This window comes from Fukomys damarensis, unplaced genomic scaffold (assembly GCF_012274545.1).
Source record: "Fukomys damarensis isolate Sample0158 unplaced genomic scaffold, DMR_v1.0_HiC HiC_scaffold_39, whole genome shotgun sequence".
NCBI lineage: Eukaryota > Metazoa > Chordata > Mammalia > Rodentia > Bathyergidae > Fukomys > Fukomys damarensis.
Window position 1 is genome coordinate 14,782,047 of NW_022900951.1, and position 23,253 is coordinate 14,805,299.

A 23,253-nucleotide genomic window follows, 5' to 3' on the forward strand; every position below is an offset into this window, starting at 1 on the left:
CACACATCAGAATGTCTTAACTAAACAGTAATTTCATTCGTTCATTCAATTAATATTCATTGAGTACCTTCTGTGCTCCACACTCAGGGAATATAGCAGCTAACCCAACAGACCAAAATCCCAGCTTTTCTGGAAATTACATTCTATGGGAGGAGACCGACTACAATAAATTAATGAAATGTATCTTGTATCACATGGTGATAAGTGCTATGGAGAAAAAATAAGGAAGAAAACTGGCGATGGGGTGAGGGGTGCCATTTTAAGAAGAGTGCTTAGAAAGGCTCTACTGAGAGAAGGTGACATCTGAGGAAAGACTGGGGACTCTAGGAGTGAATCCTGTGCTGGTTGTCATGGCTCTTCTTATTCTCACCTCTTGAGATCTGGGATAGTATCCAATTTGTCAGTGGTAGTTTATGAAGTTTTTAATGAAATAGTATGTGCAATTAGGAAGTCTATGGGCCACTAGACTTTGTTAACCTGAAGAGACTTTTTTCAGTACTGGAGATTGAATGCATGGCCTTGTATATGTGAGGCAAGTACTGTAGTGCTGAGCTACATCCTCAGCCCTGAGACAGTTTTTTAAAAAAGTTTCTACTATTTATTGAGTACTTCCTGTATGCCTGACGATGTGAAAAACATTTTATATCAATCAATTAATATGTTACTAATACTTATGTCAACACTAGTACATTATTATGTGCTTTTATAACAGTCCCATCCATCCATCCATCCATCCATCCATCCATCCATCCATTTCCTTTGCCAGGTCTTGCTCCAGGTGCTGGAGTTGCAGCAGTGAGCAAAACAAAGGCTCTATTTTCATGTAGCTTAGATAGGGAAGATAAACAACAAATACATGAGCATATGACCGTATAGAATGTCAGGTGGTAAAGAGTTCTATGGAGAGCAGTAGTTCGGGTGATGAGAATAGAGAATGTAAGGGAAGGAAGTGTGGTAAAGAGGTACTGTTCTACATATTACCTCAGTTTTTATGGAAGATTCCAAATGCCACTTTTGATTGTATAGCACGATGGTTATGCACCCAGGCTCTGGAATTATAGAGACCTGGATTTGCCTTTACATTCTCCCATTGGCAAGCACTGCAACTCCAAACAAAGTATATCAGCTCTTGGTTTCCTTATCTGTAAAATAAGGTTAATGGAAGTTTATAGGATTGTTAGGAGGACTAAATCAAATCAAATTCAATGATCCACATAAAGAATCAGGTACAGTTTTTGGAACAAAGCTAATGGTCCAAATTTATTATTTGATTTGTAACTACCTCCCTACCTAGATATTTCATTTCTTGAAAAAATCATAGAAAGGAATCTATTTTTTAAACAAAATGAAACAAAACAAATCCAGCTTAGTAAGAGAGGAACCATTTGTGCTGGTCACAGAAAATTGGCCAGGTAACTTATTAAAACCTTGGGACACATACAACAATGGCTTTTTGTTTTTTCCTGAATACAATTAATGTGACAGATATAGGTCCTGTTTCATGATGCGGCAGCAATACTTGAAACAGATCTAATCTGTCCAGAGCTGGACAACATACATCCTTGACTCTGAGCAGGGTTGGGGGTGCTGGAGTCAGCAGTCCCCTGGGGTAGGGTCTTGCATATCTGGGTGTTTCCTCTTGCCACTTAGGTTTCTGCTCTGGAGAAGGGTCATCAGCTACCTAGTGTTGCCCTGCAGTGGGTGAATGGGCTCTTAAACATCAGGCAAGGTTTTGTTTTGTTTTCAATTTTAAAATTTATTACAGTAAAAGACACATTCCTTCAATCCTTCTCAAAATCCTCATGCTCATTTAAAAAACTGTATTAATACGTATATGCAGTACATGATTACATTCATCATGGGTAATTGGTGCATGTACATAACACATCTCAATTCTTTCTTTCCTCTTCCTTTCCTTCCCCATCTCTCCTCCCTTGTTCCACTTTCCATTTTAATGTTTTCTTCCTACTTCCCAATATCTATATCCATTTTGGTCCTTATTTGTACTTTTAATTTTTCACACAAGAGAAAGAATGCAGTATTTAAAGGTGTGTGTCTGATTTATTCCACTTTAAAGTACAGTCTCAAGGTGCATCCGTTTACCTAAATGTTTCAATTGTATCCTTCCTTGTGGGAGAGCAGTACCCCATTGTATATAAAAACCATATTTTGCTTTTCATTTGTTGATGGACATCTAGGCCATTTCTAAGATTTAACTACTACAACTGTGCTGTTATAAACATGGGCATGCATATATCTCAGTAGTATAATGCTTTTAACTCTTTGGGGAAGATACAAAGAAGGGGAATAGCTGGATCAAATAGAACCTCTAGTTTTAGTTTTTTGAGGAATCTCCATACTGATTTCTATATTGGTTGCACCAATTTATATTTCCACCAATAATGGAGAAGTATTTCTTTTCCCCCACAGCCTCATCAGCAAATGTTGTCGGTTGATTTCTTGATGATAGTCATTGTTTATGGAGTGAGATAAAATATCAGTGTGGTTTTAATTTGCATCTCACAAATGATCAGTAATTTTGAACATTTTTTCATATATTTATTTGCTATTTCTACTTCTTCATCTGAGAAATATCTATTCATTTCAGATGCCCATTTTTGGATTGGGTCTTTAAATTTCGGGGGTCTGATTTTCTTTGAGTTCTTTATATATGCTAGGTATTAGTCCTTTGAGAAATAGCTGGTAAATTTTTTTTCCCATTCTGTGAGTTGTCTCTTCACTCTGTTGGGGGTTTCTTTTGCTGTGAAAAAGATTTTTAACATGACGAGATCTCACTTGTTGATTCTTTGTAGTATTTCCTGTGTGATCAGGGTTTGTACATAAAGTCTTTGCCTACACTTATGTATTCAAGATTTTTACCTTCCAGCAGATTAAATGTTTCTGTTTCAATATTTAGATCTTTTATCCATTTCAATTTCATTTTAATACATGGTGAGAGATAAGGGTCTAGTTTTAATCTTCAGCAAGTGGAAAGCCAGTTTTCCCAGCACCATTTATTAAAGAGGCTTTCTTCCAGTGAAGGTGTTTGGCCACTTTGTCAAAGACAAGGTGGCTGAGTGTTTGAGGTTGTTCCTGTATTTTCTATTCTGTTCTTTTGATCCTCAGAGTTTTTGGTGTTGTTTGTTTTGCCAGTAGCATGCTGTTTTTATCACAGTACTTTGTTATATAATTTTAAGTCAGGGATTGTGATACTCCCTGCCTTGCCTTTGTTGTTCTGGATTTTTTTTCTATTCTAGTTCTCTTCTGTTTCCAAATGAATTTTAGGCTTGTTTTCTCTACTTCTGTAAGGTACATTATTGGTATTTTGATCAGGATTACATTAAATCTGTATAACAGTTTTGGAAGTATAGCCATTTTCACTATGTTTGTTCTGCCTATCCAGGAACAAGGGATATATTTCTATTTTCTGATATCCTTTTTAATCTCCTCTTTCAGAGTACTGTACTTTTCAATGTAAAGGTCTTTTACTTCCTTCATTAGATTGATTCCTAAGTATTTCATTTATTTCATACTATTGTGCAAGGTATGGATTCCCTAATTTCTCTCTCAGTGAGTTTTTTATTCATGTATAGCAATTATATTGAATTTTGACTGTTGACTTTGTTGACTTTTCTATGCTACTGAATTTGGTTATTAAATCTAGGAATATATTGGTAAAGTTTTTGGGGACTTCTATATAGAGTGTCATGCCATCTGCAAACAATAATAATTTAACTTCTTCCCTTCCTATCCTTATTCATTTTATTTCTTTCTCTTGTCTAATTGTGCTGGCTAATGTTTCCAGAAGTATATTGAATAGGAGTGATGACAGTGGACTTCCTTGTCCTGTTCCTGATTTTATAGTGAAACTTTTAGTTTTTGACCATCTAGTACGATGTTGGCTGTTGGTTTGTCAGAGATGGCTTTTATCAGATTGAGATAAAGACCTTCAATTTCAATTTTCTGCAGGGTTTTGATCGTGAATGGCTGTCGGACTTTGTCAAATGCTTTTTCTGCATCTGTTGAGATGATCATGTGGTTTTTATCTTTGGTTCTATTAATGTGGTGTATTACATTTATTGATTTGTGTATGTTGAACCATCCTTGCATCACTGGGGTGAATCCTACTTGGTCATGGTGTATAATCTTGATGCATTCTGCTTGCCAGAATCTTATAGAGGATTCTTGCGTCTATGTTCATTAAGGAGATTGGCCTGTAGTTCTCTTTTTTGGATGGGTCTTTCTATGATTTTGATATCAGGGTAACTGCTTGTTTCCAGGAATGAGTTGGTATTGCTTCTCTTTCGATTTCATTAAAGAGTATGAAGAGTAGGGGTATTTGATCTTCTCTAATTTTTTTTTTCTGTTGTAGGCTGGGACACTCTGTAGATATGTACTGTTTTATTGACTTTTCCTGTTGCTTTTCCCATTGCTGAGACAAAATACCTGACATCTAAAATTAAAAGAGGAAAAGTTTATTTGGTTTAAAGTTTGTAGTGGTTTTAGTCCATAGCCACCTGGCTCTAAGGCAGGGTGGCATGGCAGAGGGGCATTGCAGAGGATAAATAGTCCAGGGAAAGCAGGCAGGCAAGAGCATATCAACCCTCTTTCTGTCCCTTATATTTTATGCAGGCTAGTCACCCTAGGCTCACACCCTTAATCCTAAACAAAACTGTGCCAAACCAATCAGTGGACTGATTTAGTAATCACACACCCTTGCTCCCAGCACCATATACGCTAGATCCAGCTACCTCTGAAAAGTACACCCATGACTACATGAGGCTTTGGGGAGACATCTGGACACAAGGCATACCATCTACCAAGTCCATTTGTTCAAAGATTTAGTTCAGCTCTGATATTTCTTTGTTGATTTTCTGTCTAGATGAGCTGATATTTGTGACAGCTGGGGTATTGAGGGCCCCCATTACAATTATATTAGTGCTTACTTGATTTTTCGTGTCCATTAATGTTTGTTATATATAGCTAGGTGCTCTCATAGTGCATATATTTTTTCATACATTTTTTGGTATTTTATCCCGTTACTCCCCTTAAGCCCCCTCCCCTCCCTATGTATAAAAGCTTTGTTTCCATTTTTTCCTTCTGTTTTCATTTTTTTCTTGTCCCTTCCTTCCTTTCTCCCTCCCTCCTTCCTTGTTGCTCTTCCCATTTGAACACTTTCTTCCCATTGCCAAATATCCATTATACATCTCAGTTCTTTTTTCTTTTCCCATTAAGTTTATTGGTATATTTAAAGCAAACAATACAGTTATATTTATCATTGGGATCTTATACCTTTACATGACATGTCTTGGTTCTTATTTTTTCCTCACACCCCTGCACTCCTTTCACCCCTTCACCCTTTCCTATTTTCAAAAACTTTGTTTCCATTGTTTCCTTTTATCACATTTTCCTTTTCCCGTGCCCTTCCCACTTCCCCTTTAGCCATTTTCCCATTTCACACTATCAGTTATAACATTTGAACCTTATTTACACTTTTAGTTTTTCACACCAGAGAAACTATTTGTTATTTACTCAAGTGTGTCCTATTTATTTCAGTTAAGAGTGTAGCTTCAATGTGCATCCATTTAGCTAAAAATGTCTCTAGTTTCTCATTCTTTATGGCTGAGTAGTACTCCACTTTGTAGGAAAACCACATCTTCTTTCTCCAGTCTCCAATTGGTGGGCATCTGAGTTGTTTCCAAGTTTTAACTATTACAAACTGTGCCGCTATAAACATGGGTGTGCATATATCACTGTGATATAATTCTTTCAATTCTTTTGGAAAAATATCCAGCAGAGGGAGAGCTGTGTCAAATAGGACCTCTAATCCTAGTTCTTGAAGGTATCTCAATATTGATTTCCACAGTGTTTGCACCAGTCTGCACTCCCAACAACAATGGAGAAGCGTTCCTTTCTCCCCACAGCCCCACCAGCATTTCGTATTGATTGATTTCTTGATAGCAGCCATTTTTTCTGGGGTGAGGTGGAATCTCAGTGTTGTTTTCACTTGCATCTCTCGAATGACCAGTGGTGTCGAACATTTTTTCATACATTTACTTGATATTTTTACTTGTTTGTCTGAGAAATGTCTATTCATTTCAGATGCCCATTTTGAATTGGGTCTTTATATTTGGGGGGCGTTTAATATTTTGAGTTCTTCATATATTCTATGTAGTAGTCCTTTGTCTGAGGAGCAGCTGGTAAAAAATTTTCCCACATTGTAGGATGTCTCTTAGCTCTGTTGGTGGTTTCTATTGCACTGCAAAAATGTTTTAATACAATGAGATCCCAGTTGTTGATTCTTTGTGCAAGTCCTTATGCTGCTGAGGATTTGTTCATAAAGTCTTTTCCTATGGCAATGTCTTCTAGAATTTTACCTAACTTATTTTCCAATAAGTTTAGTGTTTCTATTTTGATATTTTAGATCTTTAATCCACTTGGATTTTAGTTTAGTGCATGGTGAAAATAGGGATCTAGTTTTAATTTTTGGCAAATCAAAAGCCAGTTTTTCCAACACCATTTATTAAAGAGGCTTTCTTAGACAAAGAAGTAAAAGCAGCAAGTAAATATATGAAAAAATGTTCCACATCACTGGTCATTTGAGAGATGCAGATGAAAACAACAGAGAGATTCCTCCTCACCCCACACAGAATGGTTGCTATCAAGAAATCAACCAATTACAAATGTTCGTGGGGCTGTGGGGAGAAAGGAACCCTTCTCCATTGTTGATGGGAGTGCAGACTGGTGCAACCACTATGGAAATCAATATGGAGATACCTCAAAGAGATGGGACTAGAGGTTCCATTTGACCCACCTATCCCTCTACTGGTTATCTTTCCAAAAGAGCTAAAAGAATCATATCACAGTGATGTATGTGCACCCACGTTTATAGCGGCACAGTTTGTAATAGCTAAAACTTGGAAACAGCCCATTTGCCTATCAGTTGGAAACTGGATAAAGAAGATGTGGTTTTTCTATAAAAATGGAATACTACTCAGCCATAAAGAATGAGAAATTAGAGTCATTCATAGGAAAATGGATACATATTGAGGATATACTCCTAAGTGAAATAAATAAGTCACACATGTGTAAATACTGAATAGTTTCTCTGGTGTGAAAAACTATAATAGTACATAAGATCCTAATGATATGACAGACATTGTGAAATAGGAAGAAAGGGGCTAAAGGTGTAGGGAAAGTGGGAAGGGTAGGGGAAAGCTAATAAGGGAAAAGAAAAATAGGAGAAAATGAAGAAATGGAAATGAAGTGCTTGTAAAGGGGGAGGGAGGAAGGGTGAAGGGAGGGCAGGGACAAGGGGAAAAATGAGAACCAAGACCTGTCATGCAAAGGTACAAGATCCCAATAATGAATGTAACTATACTGTATACCTAAAATGTACCAATAAACTCAATGAGGAAAAAAAATAAAGAAGCTATCTTTCCTCCATGGATGATGGCTCCTTTATAAAAAGTGAGGTAGCTGAGTATGTCTGGAGTTGTTTCTGCATCTTCTAATCTATTCCATTGATCCTTGGGTCTGTTTCTTTGCCAGTACCATGCTGTTTTTATCACAGTGGCTTTGTAGTATAGTTTCAAGTTGGGGATTGTGACACTCTCTACCATATCTTTGTTGTCTATAATGGCTTTTGCTAGTCTAGGTCTCTTCTGGTTCCAAATGAATTTTTGGATTATTTTCTCAAGTTCTATGAAATATACTGTTGGGATTTCAATTGGGATTGCATTCAATCTGTGTAGCAGGTTTGGAAGTATGGCCATTTTCACTATGTTGGTTCTTCCTACCCAGGAGCAAGGGTTGTCTTTCCATCTTCTTATATCCTCTTTCTCTTTTTTCAGCATGCTGTAGTTTTCATTGTAGAGTTCTTTTGTCTCCTTCATTAGATCAATTCCTATATATTTCATGTATTTGGATGCTATTGTGAAAGGAATTGTTTCCCTAATTTCTTGCTCAGTGAGTCTGTTATTTGTGTACAAGAAGTGTTGACTTGTATCCAGCTACTCTATTAAATCTGTCAATTAAGTCTAGAAGTCTTTTGGCAGAGTTTTTTTGGGTCTTCTATATAGAGTATCATATCATCAGCAAATAGTGACAGTTTAACTTATTCCTTTCCTATCTTTATTGCTTTTATTTCTTTCTCTTGTCTAATTGCTGTGGCTAATGTTTCTAGAACTATATTAAACAGGAGTGGTGATAGTGGACAACCTTGTCTTGTTCCTAATTTTAGCATGAATGTTTTCAGCTTTTGACCATTTGGTATGATATTGGCTGTTGGTTTTTCATAGATAGCCTTTATCAGGTTGAGATAAAGACCATCTATTCCAATTTTCTGTAGGGTTTTTATCATGAATGGGTGTTGAATTTTGTCAAATGCTTTTTCTGCATCTATTGAAATGATCATATGGTTTTTGTCCTTGACTCTGTTAATATAGTGTATTACATTCATTTGTTTATATATGTTGAACCATCCTTACATCCCTGGAATAAATTCAACTTGGTCAGGGTGTATGATCTTGATGATCATCTATATTCTGCTTGCCAGTATCTTATTGAGGTTTTTTGCATCTATGTTCATTAGGGAGATTGTCCTGTAGTTCTCTTTATTGGCTGGGTCTTTCCCTGGTTTGGAGATCAAAGTAATACTTGCTTCTAGGAATGAATTTGGAAGTATTGCTTCCCTTTCAATTTCATTGAAGAGTTTAAAGAGTAGTGGCAATAGTTCCTCTCTAAATGTCTTGTAGAATTCAGCATTGAAGCCATTGGGACCTGGGCTTTTCTTTTTTGGTAATGTTTTAATTACATTTTCAATTTCACTGAATGTAATTGGGGTGTCTAGACTTTTTATATCTTCTTCATTTAACTTTGGAATTTCATATGTGTCCAGGAATCTGCCCATTTCTTCTGTATTTTCCATTTTTTTAGAGTACAGTTTCTCAAAGTAGGTATTGGTGATTCTGGATTTCTCCTGGATCTATTGTGGTATCACCTCCTAATCGCATGAATTTGAGCCTTTTCTTTCCTTTTTTTTATAAGATTGGCTAAGGGTTTTTCAATTTTATTTATTCTTTTGAAAAATCACCTTTTTGGTTTATTGATTTTTTTGTGTCTTTCTCTTAGTCTCCATTGCATTAATTTCTGCTCTGATCTTTATAATTTCCTCCATTGTATGAGTTTTCAGTTTGTCCTTCTCTTCTTTTTCTAGGAGCTTAAGGTTAAGCATTAGGTTATTTATTTGAGCTCTCTCTGTTTTCCTAGTATGGGTATTTACTGCTATGAATTTCCCTCATAGAATTGCTTTCATTGTGTCCATAGGTGCCTGTATGTTGAATTGACATTGGAATTAATTTGTAAAGAACTGTCTAATTTCTTCTCTGACCCATTGGTTGTTCAGGAGAGTGTTATTCAATATCCATGTGTTTGTGAAGTTCTTTCAGTTTGTTATGCTATTGATATCCAATTTAATTGTACTATGGTCTGATGATATGCAGGGGATAACTTCAATTCCTTTGTGTTTACTTAAGCATGTTCTATGAGCTAGCATGTGGTCTATTTTGGAGAATGACCTGTGTGAAGCCTAAAAGAATGTATATTCTGATTTTGTGGGGTGGAACACTCTGTAGACATCTACTATGTCCATTTGTTCTAAGACTTGGTTCATTTCTGTTATTTTGGTTGTTGATTTTTTTGTCTAGATAATCTGTCTATGTCAGTAGCATATTGTGGTCCCCCACTACTATTGTATTAGTGCTTATTTTGTTTTTCATATCCATTAATATTTGTTTTGTATAGTTGGGGGCAGTAGTATTTGGAGCATACATATTTATTATTGTCATTTCTTCCTCTTGTATTGTTCCCTTTACAAGGATGTAGAGGCCTTCTTTGTCTCTCTTAATTAGTTTTGGTTTGAAATCTCTGTCTGCAAATAAGATAGCTACCCCCACTTCTTTCTGGGCTCCTGTTGTATGGAGAACTGTTTTCCATCCTTTTACTTTCAGTGTATGAGTTTCTTTTTGAACTAGGTGTGTTTCTTGTATACATCATATTGTTGGATTTTGCTTTTTATTTTTTTTATTTTTTGGTACAAGGGATCGAACTCGGGTCCTTGCGCTTGCGAGGCAGGCCACCGAACTGCTGAGCTAAATCCATGGCTGATTTTGCTTTTTAATCAATTCTGTGAGCCTATTTCTTTTGATTGGTGAATTGAGGCCACTAACTTTGATTGTTATAACTGTTATATAATGACTTTTCATTGTCATGTTATTTTTCTGTTGTTGGTTCTTTTATTTTTTATTTTTCACTCTCCCTTTAATTTCTTACCTTGTCTGGTATATTTGCTTTGTTGGCCCTCATGGAGGTTTGGCCTTCATTTTCTTTTTTCAGGATATTGTTTAGAAGTTTTCAGGATATTGTTTGGAGTGCTAGTTTGGTGTTCATGAAATTTCTCAGGCATTCTTTGTCATAGAAATATCTTATTTCCCCATCAATTTTGAAAGATAGTTTTGCAGGATACATCAGTCTAGGTTGAAGGTTGTTTTCTTTTAGGACTTGAAATACCTCACTCCAGGCTCTGCTTGACTTAAGGGTTTGTGTGAAAAGTCTGCTGTGATTCTGATGGGCTTTCCTTTGCATGTGATTTGTTTCTTTCTCTAACTGCTTGCAGTATTTTGTTCTTCTATTGGTTTTCCGGGATCTTGATTATTATATGTCTAGGTGTAGCTTTTTGTTTGTTTGTTTTTTTTTTTTTTTTTTTTTTTTTTTTGATCATGGCTATTTGGAGTCCTATATGTTTCACTTATCTGTATGTCAAATTCTTCACCTCTGTTTGGGAAGTTTTCTGTCATTAATTCCATGAACAGTTTTTTGTTATGTCACTTGTACTTTCTCCTGCTACTTCATGGATTCCTATCAGTCTTACATTATTCTTCTTTGCATCATCTAAGAGTTGTTGGACCGATTTCTCATGATCCCTTACTATTTTTAAGAGACCTCTCTTTTCATGATCACTGACCCCAATCCTATCTTCTAGATCTAAAATTCTATCTTCACATTCATTTATTCTGCTGTGAATGTTTTCTATAGAGTTTTTAATCTCCTGGATATCTGTTTAAATCTGCTTCATGGATTCCATTTCTTTACTATGTTGGGTATTCAAGGTTTCCATTTCTTTCCTATGTTGGTTATTCATGGTTTCCATCATGGTCCTGAGCTCATCTATTTTTTTTTTTGTCTGTTTCTGTTCTAGAGTCTCTAATCGCATCTTTCATTCTTCCCACCATCTCTGTGGTTATCTGTGAAATTATTTATGTTGAATTTTTCTGGAGCCTCATTTATCAGTGTTGTTATTTCCTGTGCTATTGGTTTAGGGTGTCTAGATGGTTGACTGTCAGACTTCTCCACCTCATTTCCCCCAGTTTGCATTTAGTGAGGTGGAAGTCCCTGTTTGTGCCTTGTTTAATGTCTTCTCATTTCTATTTTTGTTGTTGGTACTGTCCTTGGTTTAATTCCTGGATTAATACTTTGATCTTCCAGATATAGCTGGTCTTTCATTTTGGAGTCCTAATGACTCTGAGGCAATCTCATCTGCATTATATCAGGGAGTACAACTGATTAAATCAATCACAACACCCTAGCCCAAGTGATACAATCAGCAACACAATAGCATCAAGCACAGATTAGAAAATGACAATTTGAGGTAGTTATTAATCTATCACTTTTAACTGTGTGATTTATATCAAAATCTAGGACCAGCCCAAACTATGTTTATAGTGAATAAACTCTTCAATATAGGATCTTTCCCTTCAAGATGGGGCTTTAGAAGGAGTTAGGGAGGGAGGAATAGATAGGATAGAGAAAGGTTAGAATTGAGGTCAGAGGACACAGGAAGATCACACAAACTCTAGGAAGTTGTTGAAGAGAGGAGGAGAAGACAGAACAATATATATACAAGAACAGAACAAAGTAACAGCAATAGGGAGGCTAGAGACTGTAATCACTTTCTTTTAAAACTAATGGCAATTGAGCGAAGGAAAAAGAGAAGAAAAGGAAAAGAAAGAAAATAAATTTGAATTAGGATAGGAACAGGAACAAAAAGGGAGAGAAATGAAGATCTAGGTGGGAGAGAGACTGGGAAAGAGAGAAAAGAAGATAAGAAAAGATAAAGTAAAATTTTGAGAAAAGAAACATAAAAATTTTAAATTATTAAAGTTAAGAGAAAAACATTACTTTGAAAATAAAAAATACAAATAGAAATAGAGGGCCTCTTTCAGAGTATGCCTCTGTTGACACAATAGACAGCATTGGCAGGAGTGTGCAGATCTAAGTTAATTAGTTTCAGCAGGCCAGCTGCTGTCCCCTGAGGTTCAGGCTGATTTCTGGCTGCAAGGTCCAAGTTGAGATCTCTGACCTCCTATTGGGTTGAACTCTGCAAGGTTCTGCACAGGTTTCAGCTGTCTTTCTCCTGAAGTTAGACCAGGTTCCTATGTGAGGTACAGGGCCCTTTGACTTACCAACTATGGTGATGTGGTGTGCCTTTGTTGCAGAGATTTTCTTCACTTTTCCAGTGGGCTTCAATTTTCATCTAGGGGCCTCAGAGAGGCCCTCTTTCTCTTGCTCGCAGTGGTGGAGGCACAGACACCACTGTACTGGCACCTGCATGGCTGGGGTCTTCTGCTGCTCTGGGCTGAAGGGGCGGGCCTACCAGAGAATCTTGCACTGCTCCTGTGCTCCTCTGTTGCTCCATGCTGAAGAGGCGGGCCCAGCAGAGGGTTGCAAGCTGATGCCAGGCTCCTCTGCTATGCTTGACTGAAGGGCCTAATCTTTTCTTAAAGTTCCCACTTCCCTACATAGCCTTCTTAACCTGCCAGGCTCTTGGGCTCCTGGTGGCCCAATTCTGTCAGGAGCTGTGTGTGGCCCATGGGAAGGTAGGTGGAGCTGTGTCAGCAGCGTGTTACACATGGACTCACCAGAGCCATCTGCTCGGCGGCAGTTCTTATTTCCACATTCAGTTTCTCACACCAGAGAAACAATGTGGTATTTAAATATATGTGTCTGATTTATTTCACTTAAGAATATGGTCTCAAAGTCCATCCCTTTAGCTATAAATGTCTGAAGCTCATCCTTCTTTATGACAGAGTAGTACTCCATCACATAAGAAAAACGCGACATCATCTTTATCCCTTCATCAGTTGATGGGCATTTGGGCTGTTTCCAAGATTTAGCTATTACAAACTGTGTTGCTATAAAATGGGTGTGCATATATCACTGTGGTATGATGTTTTTAATTGTTTCTTGAAGATACCAAGAAGAGCTATAGTTGGGTCAAAGGAACCTCTAGTTTTAGTTCTTTGCAAAATCTCCACAGATTTCCACAGTGGTTTGGTGCATATATATTTCTAGTACAGGGGGTTGATCTCAGGACCTTGCACTTTCAAGGCGTGTATGGTGCCACTGAGTTAATATTTTGATTGTTATCTCTTCTTCTTGGATTTTTCCATTAACAAGTATGTAATGACTTTCTTTGTCTCTTCTGATTAATCTTGGCTTGAAATACCACGTTGTCTGCAAATAGGATAGCTACTCTTGCTTTTTTCTAGGTTTTGGTCTCATGGAAATTTGTTTTCCATCCTTTGACTTTCGGTCTATGTGTTTCTCTTTTAATTAAATGTATTTCTTGTATGTAGCATATTGTTGGATCTTGTTTCTTGATTCATTCTGCTAATTTGTTTATTTTGATTAGTGGATTTAGACCATTTACATTGATGGTTATAACTGATATGTATTTACTTATCTTTGTCATATTATTTTCCTGTTGTTAGGGCCCCTCTTTCGCTTCTGTTTAATTGCTTGTCTTACCTGGTAAATTCATTCTATTGGGATAAATGAAATTGTCTTTTTCTAGAATATTTTTCAGAGCTTTTTGGAGTGTACTTGTTGGCTATGAATTTCTTTAGTTATTTTTTATCATGGAAGTATCTTATTTTTCTATCAATTTTGAATGCTAGTTTTTCAGATTACATCCAATCTGGGTTGGAGGTTGTTTTCTTTTAGGGCTTGAAATACTTCACTCCAATCTCTCCTTGACTTAAGGATTTGGGTTGAAAAGTCTGCTGTGATTCTGATAGGTTTTCCTTCATTTATGATTTGTTTCTTTTCTCTGATAGCTTTTAACATTCAATTCTTGTGTTGAATTTCTGGAATTTGACTATTATATGCCTTCGTGTAATTTTTATCTGATCATGGCTAATTGGAGTTCTTTACGCCTCACTTATCTGTATGTCAAATTATTTTATCATACTTAGGAAGTTTTCTGTCATTACTTCTGTGAACAGGTTTTTTATGTCACTTGTGCTATCTTCTGATTTTTTCATTGATTCCTATCAGTCTTGCTATTTTTAATGTCTTTCATTTGATGATCTCTAATTGCAAACCTGTTTTTTAGATCTGATGTTCTTTCCTCACATTAGGTGATTCTGCTGCATATATTTTCAGTAGACTTTAATCTCCTGGATATCTGTTTGAATCATGTGTTTTATGGAATGCGATTCTTTGCTATGTTGGGCATTCATGGTTTCCATTGCTTTTCCAAACTCCTCTATTTTTTTAAAAAAAGTCTGTGTCTACTATAGATTCACTAACCATGTCCTTCATTACGATCATCTTTTTAGTCATCTGTGTGACTTTCTGAGTTGTTTTTTTCTAGAGCCTCATTTATCTGCTTTCTCACTTCTGCTGCTACCATTTCAGAAATTTCAGCTGGGTGGCTTATGATTTCTTCTACTTCAATGCCCCCTGGATTTGTCTTGGGTGAACTGGAGGTCTAGACTGCATCCATCTTGCTATTTTTAAAAATTGTTTTCTGCATTGATGCTTGTAAATTGTTTATAGTATGTAGCTTTGCTACTAGTATCGAGAACTTAGGAAATGAATACTTTCCACAGATGTCTTCTAAGTGTAGCTGGCTTTTGGCTTTTGAGTGTGTCCCAAAATCCTGCCTCTTCAGTTTATTAGGGATGAGAATTTGTTGCCTATTTGGGATAGCACCTAGTTCTTTGGTGCTGCTTTATGGTATTGTTTATGACCTCCAGACAATCTTGGCATTGATATATAAGGAAGAACAACAGATCATACCAACTATGTCATCTTGGCTGAAATAGTATGATCAATAATAATAATAGCATCAAGTACAGTCCAGAAAATGACAAACTTTGGTTACTTAATTTGCCACCTTAAACCATGGGTATAAGATTTTATAGTTATATAATAAAATCTAGAACAAATCAGAAAAATTGTATATAATAGCTATCCCCTCAACAGAGAGATTTTACTCTTAGGGGAAAAAATTTAAAAGGGATAAGAGGAAAAAAATATAGGAAGATTAGAAGTAAAGCCAAAGGACAAAGGAAGATTACTCAAGGTTTGGAAGACTGGTAGAGAAGATAGGAGGGAAAGAAAGAGGGAAAAGATAAGAATAAGGACTAAACAAACCCCCAAAACTAAAAAAAAAACAGTGTTCATATTCATGAAACAACAAAAATTAAGAAAAAAGGAAAAATAGGAAAGATTAAAAAATGAGATTTCTGTGTTATTTCAATCCTATAGTTATCTTCTGGGGTCTGCAGTTTTGTGGCAGTGTCCTATTAAGGGTGTGTCTCTGCTGTCACCGTAGAAAAAGGTATCAGAACCCAAATCTATGCTGAATGATCCTAGCAAGACTGAAGTAGGATTAGGGCAGGGTACTGGATAATCCCAAAAATCCTGCGATAGGAATCAGGCAGGATACTTTTTTTGGTGCTTTCAGCTCCACAGAAGTTCAGGCTGACCCTGGCCTCTGGTTGTGGGGTTGGGGCCTGATTTGTTCAGCCTACAAGTCTCTGGGTATCTCTTGCCAGCCTGACCTCAGCTCCCTGGGTATCTCCTGAGGTTGTACCTTACCCAGTCAATGAGAGCCCTGAGAAGGAGCCAACCCATGGCTGCTCTGAGTCCTGGTTCAGTTTGTCCCCTCACTAATATGGCAACTGGCCAAGCTCCCATTCCAGGGGGATGCTTGGACTATGGTCACTCACCAGCTGTTGTAATTCACACTGTCCACTGTTCTGTTACACTGGTGCACTTCCCCATGGAGACCTCTGGGGTCCCCCACCTTCAGTGTGTCTGGATATTTGAGCCTCTTCTCTCTCACTCGTGAGCTGGGAGTCTGTCTCCATGGGCTACAATTCTCCCTTCCAATCCTTCCTGGCTCCCAGGGACTCACCTCCCTCCTTCTTTTCTTTCCCAAATTATTATATTCCAGTGTCTGGATTCTGAGTCTCAGAGAAGCTGACCCACCACTGCTTACTGCTCCACCATGTCTGGGAAAGGTTTTAGATGGAACTGTATACTGGAGGAATAATGATGCAATGTGGATCAAAGCCCACTTTTTCAACTACTGCACAAGTACTCAAAACTCCAATATAGGGGCCTGAGTTGGAGCACTCAGGAAGTAGGGAGCTTGAGGCCTAAATAGGGCCTACTTTCCCTACCTTGCTGAGACCAGCTTATCAGGCTGGGTCTAGTCTAAACTACAAAGATGTGAATAGAGAGAATTTGATTGAATGTAAAAAATTGTCCAGTAGGTATCAAGGTGTTATTATTTAACTAACAGAGACAACTGTGAAATGTACAGATTAGAAATAATAAACTTAGCTATTTATTATTGAGGTTGCTAAAACTAAACAGAAGAGACTTCAGTCATCATTTTGCCACTACATTATTGTACAGTGAAGAAGATGAGGCACAGCAAAAGCCAGTAGCTCTTTGGAGGTTAAAATCTTGGTCTCTGGAATCAGTCAGACCTGAGTTCTAATCCTTGTAGTCCATTTCCACTTGATGGTTAAGTGAGCCTAAGTCATTTCCTCAGCCTCTCTGTTTCACAGTGTTGTGAGGATTGCAGGAATTCACACATGCCTGGTTCTCAGTAAGTGCTTAGTGCACTTCACAAGAATGGGAGCATTGTGCTTGAAAAATAGCAGGAACCCCTGAGGAGAGAGGATTGATTCATTATGACAGTGACTTCCCAAGGTACAGGCAGTTTGGGTGAGCCTGAGCTCTCCATAATGCTATCTAGAGAACACTTGAGACTTTGGCCATGGTATTACTACTCCTTTGCTTTGCAATATTGAACAAATCACTCTGTAAAGATCGTGATACTTGACCTTAAGTATATTTCCCCAAATTTTCTGAAAGCTGAATAATGAAACAGGAGTCTCTAGAGCCTATCACTCTAGGGTAACCAGGTCAGATACTCAGTGTACCACACAATACCAAAGCAAAGGATGCTGTTACTGGAGGTGGGACCTCTGCTTTCAGAATATTCTTGTTATAGTCAACACTTCATTTTTATGTCCTAATTGGAGAAAATGACAGCATGACTAAAAGGAGCCAGCTGTTGTTGATTGCTGTTCACTCTAAAACTTGAGGCATAAGAGACTATATTTTAAACCCCATTATCTCTCACCTGATCTTTCTTTAATACTGTGAAACTACAGGATGGTTGAAAGGCTACCCAGATCCACACAAGAGACAGTGTGCCTGAATAGTCCACAAAACAAAATAATACTTAAAGCTTCAGTTTGTTTACCATATGCTTCACAGCAGGCATTAGGCTCAGCATTTCATTTGTAGTGTCTCACTAAGGTGTAAGGTGTCTTATCTATCCATCTGTCTTTGGCCTATTGGCTCTCAGGTATAGAAAGTAGAGTGAATCAAACTTCTCAGTTCATTGTATGTTGTCATCATTGATCTGTACAAGTTCTTTTTTTGTATTAATTATTTTGTTTATTCCCTTTTATCCATTTATCATGTGTATCTGCCTCTCTTATAATTAACCATTCTATTGCATGTAGTATATTTTCTTTGTTTATACTCTTTTGAAATGTATATTATGGTTTATGTATGTATATTTTTAATTGATACAAAATGTTATTGTGTTGTATTTGGTTCTGTGTCTGACTTTTAATAACTTTTTTAGTGGAAGCACTATTTTTAAGACCTACACACATTACTATTGGTTATTTAACAGATTGCTTCCAGTTGTGCCATGATACTCCACAGTGTGCACCCATCTCAGATCCACATTCTCTTCCCTAGAGGTGGACAGCCAGGCTGTGGTGATATCAGACTCCCTACCACCACAAAGAAGCAATTGCATCTCCATTATGTCCATTTTTAAAAAATCTTTTTTTTCTTTGATGATGCAATGGATTGAACCCAGGGCCTTGTGCATGTTAGGCAAGCACTCTGCCACTAGGCTACATCGCCAGTCCTCCATATGTCTCCTTTAAGGATATTCTTTGAAGAATATAGTATAGTGAAGAATGGAATATTTCTAAGCAGTGCCAGAGGTGGGTGCTATTACCATCCCCATTTTACAGATGAGGAAACCGAGGTGCTTAGAGTTTTAATAACTTCTCAAAGTCACACAGACAGTAATAAGCAGGGCTGTGGTTAAAATTTAAGAATTCTTATTCTGAAATTTCTACCCTTAATGGCTATGTCATCATTACTCTCTCACTGTTGGAGACTTGAGGACATTTTTATTTAAAAAAATAGAGGCAAGCCGGGTGTGGTGGTGTACACCTGTCAGCACTCGGGAGGCTGAGGCAGGAGGATCACTGTGAGTTTGAGACCAGCCTGGGCTACATAGTGAGTTCCAGGTCAGTCTCAACTACATAGTGAAATCCCCTCTCAAAAAACAAGCAAACAAACAAAAAAAAATAGAGGCAATCTCATTGTACTTTTTATATTTTCAGAACCTAGGAATTCAAGTGGACTGACTGTTTTTTGTTGAAGTGCCTACTTCCCCCAAAGAGCTGCATAGTAACCATTTTTCTCTGACTTTCATGTCCTGTATATCTGCAGCAGTGAAAGCCGCATTAATCATCCAGAACTGGTACCGAGGTTACAGAGCTCGGCTGAGGGCCAGACAGCAATATGCCCTTGCCGTCTTTGAGTCCATTGAATATGCTGATGAACAAAGCCAAATGCAGGTCTGTTTTGCGAGCTTGTCTCTTTCGGCTAAAATGTTTCTCTTTACTTCTTGTTATTGAAAGAATGAAAATATGGATCAGTTTTAAGCTGAGGAAACTTGGTGAAAGGTTTTAGTGTTTTCCCTTTTGGTAATTACTTGGGATTGAATCCCGGGCCTTTGCACAGAGTTAGATCCCCAGTCCTTTTCATTTTTTATTTGGAAACAGCCTGCTGGGCTCCAACTTGCTATTCTTCTGCCTCAGCCTCCCAGAGTTCTGGGATTATTGGCATGTGTCACCATACTCAGCATGAAAGTCTCTAATAGAAGAGGTAGTGACGCTGCCTTGGAACAAGCTCTTGAGAGAGTGTGATTTGGGAAGCGGATGGTGTTTCTGAATTTTGAAGTTCGCATTTTTCAGAGGGCTACCAGATGTCTAGTTTACTAATAAAAATAGTCTTATTCTATTTTTTGAATATGCCCTAGTGAAAAGTAGTTATTTTATAAAGGGAAAAATACTTTAAGAAATTTTTAAAAATGGACGAATTTCCATGGAACAAACCTATGAATGTTCTGGAAGAAAATATACATGAGTGAAAGGGCCTTTTTAAATCTTGCCACAAAGACTCATAAATCCAGCTTAAATACTTGTTAATAAAATGGGAATTTTTTAATAATAAAAAAAAGATCTTAGAAAGATCTCCAATATAGTTGTTGATGAAAAAATCACCTTGTATAATAATACAGAGAGTTTATACCACATATGTAATAAAAGAAAATTTAAAATTCTGGAAAAAGGGTACATAACAAATTGTTTACAGCAGCTAGTTCTGGATACAGAAGTGGTATTGATGAGAAGATGGGGATGTTCAGAGGGATTTCTCACTTTCATTTGGGATTGTCTGTGGCTTTTAACCATCAAGTTTATGTAGCACATTGTAAGCTTTAAAAATAAGAAAATTTCAAAAAGTTAAATTTCTGTATTTCTTCTTGGCAGCTATTAAGATGATACCCTTTGTTCCAATTGAATGTTCCCTTTTCCTTGATTAAGAGCTGCAGTTTTAGTGATGTGTTTTTAAGCACCACTTAATCTCACCACAAAGTGAAAAGAAGTGATTGTAATCAGCAAAATTTCATAGCTGTCTTAGATTGAACTGCCTAGAAGCAGAATCTGAGGCAAGGAGTCTAATATGATACTTGTTACGGCCATACCACCCTGAAAGCACCCGATCCCATCTGATTGGAGACTTGTTGAGGGAGTGTTCTGGGGAAAAAACCTCTAAGGGAGTGAGGAAAGCATGACAGGATGGGCGAAGATGTCAGGTAAAACTGTGCTTCTGAAGAGCTCTAACTTGAGACTGATCCCATGAAGAGCTCTCAAATGTGCATTGCGTCCCAGTTTGTCCCACACAGGGGCAGGGAGGTGGGGGACTGGTTGCTTAATTCAGTTCATTGAATTGTTGTCTATGAGCAGCCTCCCAGGAGGGGCGACCCAGTGCTACTCAACTGCAAGTGCAGGGACTCGTGGGACCCTTCGCACTGGCAGGAGCTGGTAGATGAGTGCCCCAGGCGATGAGGGACTTGCACACAGCACTGATAGCATTTGCTGCAGCAACTGTTCAGGGTTCATTAATTGATTAATGTATTTTTATTTTGTCCAGCTATCTGACTTCTTCTCCTTCATGTTGGAAAACTACACACATATGAATAAGGAAGATCCACGTAAGCAAAATGTTTAGTCTTTTGCAAAGTAGTCTTTAAATATGGAATACCCTCAACAAGAAGCGTAAATCCTGAAGATGGAAGAGTACTAAGAAATTTAAAAAGATGCCCATCTTTATTGTCTATGTGACACCCAACGACTGGTGAAATCAGTTCAACTGGCTTTTCCCTGTCTGTGTGGTGCCTGCTAAGTTGATATATAATGTTTTCACTTTTTAGAGAACTGAATTAGATTTCATTCAGCATCCATTTGTCAAACATCCTTTCTTGAACCACAGTCTATTGATGCATAACAGTAGCTCAGTAAAGATCTTATTTTTCAGCCACAAAACTGTTAGTGCTGAGAAATCAAAATCTCTAGAATATATAGTGGATGTGGGTGTATTTAAGAGCAGTTGGACCCAACATGTTTCTGTTTTCTTCTCTCCCCATCCCCTTTTTCTCTCTCTCCTATCTGTGTATCTGTCTGCTATGGTTTGAATATGTCCCCCAGTGTGCTTGTGTTAGAAACTTGATCCCCAGTGTAACAGTGTTGAGAGGTGGGATAGGAGGTAATTAGTGAAAAGGGGCCCTGCCCTCTTGAGTGGATTAGTGCCATTGTCATGAAAATGGGAATGGGTTCATTATATTATCTCAAGACTGGTGTCCTTATAAAGTATAAATTCAATCTCTGCCTTCTTTATTGCATAAGCGCTCTCTCTCCCTGCGATGTCTTGAGCCATATTAGGATTTATAACATAGCAGGAAGACCCTCACCAGACACGTCCCCTTGATCTTGAACTTTACAGCCTCTAGAACCCTTAGCCAAATAAATTTGTGTGTTCATTCTAAATTATCCATTCTGTGGTGTTCTATTATAACAGCATAAAAAGGGATGTCTGTTTCTATCATCTATCCTCTGTCAAGTCATTCTGAATCAGAGACAGGTAACATAGGTGTGGTTCAAAAATTATTTTAAACAAAATTATTTACAAGGTATATATTTCTCCGAAAATTGATCTCCTAGGTCAGTGTAAGACCTAAAAACTCATTTTTTCTTTAATTTGGGCTATTTTTAAAATCTAATTAAGGTGTATATGATATGTAGGAGCACCTTTTAAATAATCTGGCAAACACATTTCAAAGTGGTGAAAGAATGATGTTTTAATGCATGATTTGAGAAAGTACATATGTATGAAACTAATTAAAGCATTTAATGATCTGCACAAGCTTTCTGAATGGTAGAACAGCCAAGCCTGAGGAGTAGGGAGTGGGTGGAGGTGGGTACTTTGGCCATTTTCTTCCTTTTAGATAATTGCAGTCCCAAGACAGTTGTTTGCACTTTGTGTTTTTGGCAAAAATGTTTTTGAGAGGAAATATAATGATGAAATATGACACTTTCTGCTACTGACATAGTACAATTCCACCTAGCCTCATTTCATCAGAGTCACTTAAGATATTTCAGAGCCACAAATAGATATTTACTCAGACTCTGTATTTTTAAAAATCTGCGTTAAAATTATTCTGCTAGAGATTTTAAAATATAACAAAATATTTTTATCAGAGAAGGGAATAGTGATTTTCTTGAAGTATGACATACTTTGCAGGGAAGTACACAAATTATATGACTCAATACATTTTCTCAAAGAAAACACACTCATAAAACAGGCACCCAGAACAAGAAAAGAAACAGTATCAAAGTCACAGAGAACCCTTCTGGCCCTTTTCTAGTTACTACCCAGCCTCCACTCTACCCCATAACTACTTTCTGAACTTCTACACCCTAGATTATTATTGCCTGTTTTTGAGCTTCTTTAGATAAATGGAAACACAGATACGTTCTTTTTCTGTTTGTTTTTTGAGACAGAGTCTCCCTATGTAGTTCAGGCTGGTCTTGAGCTCATTATATAGGTGAGGCTACATTCATAAAGAATGGCTGCTGTCAAGAAATCAGCCAAGGGCCGGGGATTTAGCTCAGTGGTTCTGCCACCTGCCTTCCAAGTACAAGGGCCGGAGTTTGATCCCTGGTACCAATCCCCCCCCAAACAAACAAACAAACAAACAAAGAAATAGCCAATAACAAATGCTGGCGGTGTTGTGGGGAGAAAGGAACTCTTCATTGTTGGTGGGAGTGCAGACTGGTACAACCATTGTGGAAATCAATATGGAGATACCTCAAACAACTAGGATTAGAAGTCCTATTTGACCCAGCTGATACTCTGCTGGCTACCTTCCCAAAAGAATTAAAAGAATCATAGCACAGTGATATATGCACACCCATGATTATAGCAGCATGGTTTGTAACAGTTAAAACCTGGAAATAGCCCAATTGCCCATCAACTGGAGACTGGATAAAGAAGATGTGGGTTTAAAAAAAATATATAAAATGGAGTACTACTCAGCCATAAAGAACGAGAAACTGGAGTCATTTATAGCTAAGTGAATGCACATTAAGGCCATACTCTTAATTGAAATAAATAGGACACATGTTTAAATACCAAATAGTTTCTCTGGTGTGAAAAACTAAATGTAAATAA

General features: G+C 37.4%; 1 protein-coding gene across 1 annotated transcript in view; it reads left to right on the plus strand.

Annotated features, from left to right (window-relative positions):
* The window catches only part of Ppef1 (protein phosphatase with EF-hand domain 1), a 136,227-nt gene that overhangs the window by 47,166 nt on the left and 65,808 nt on the right, over positions 1 to 23,253 (plus strand). Inside the window, exons 6-7 of the mRNA XM_033760547.1 lie at positions 18,910 to 19,037; positions 20,677 to 20,737. Coding sequence (XP_033616438.1) covers positions 18,910 to 19,037; positions 20,677 to 20,737 — 189 coding nt within the window. The remainder of the gene's footprint in view (positions 1 to 18,909; positions 19,038 to 20,676; positions 20,738 to 23,253) is intronic.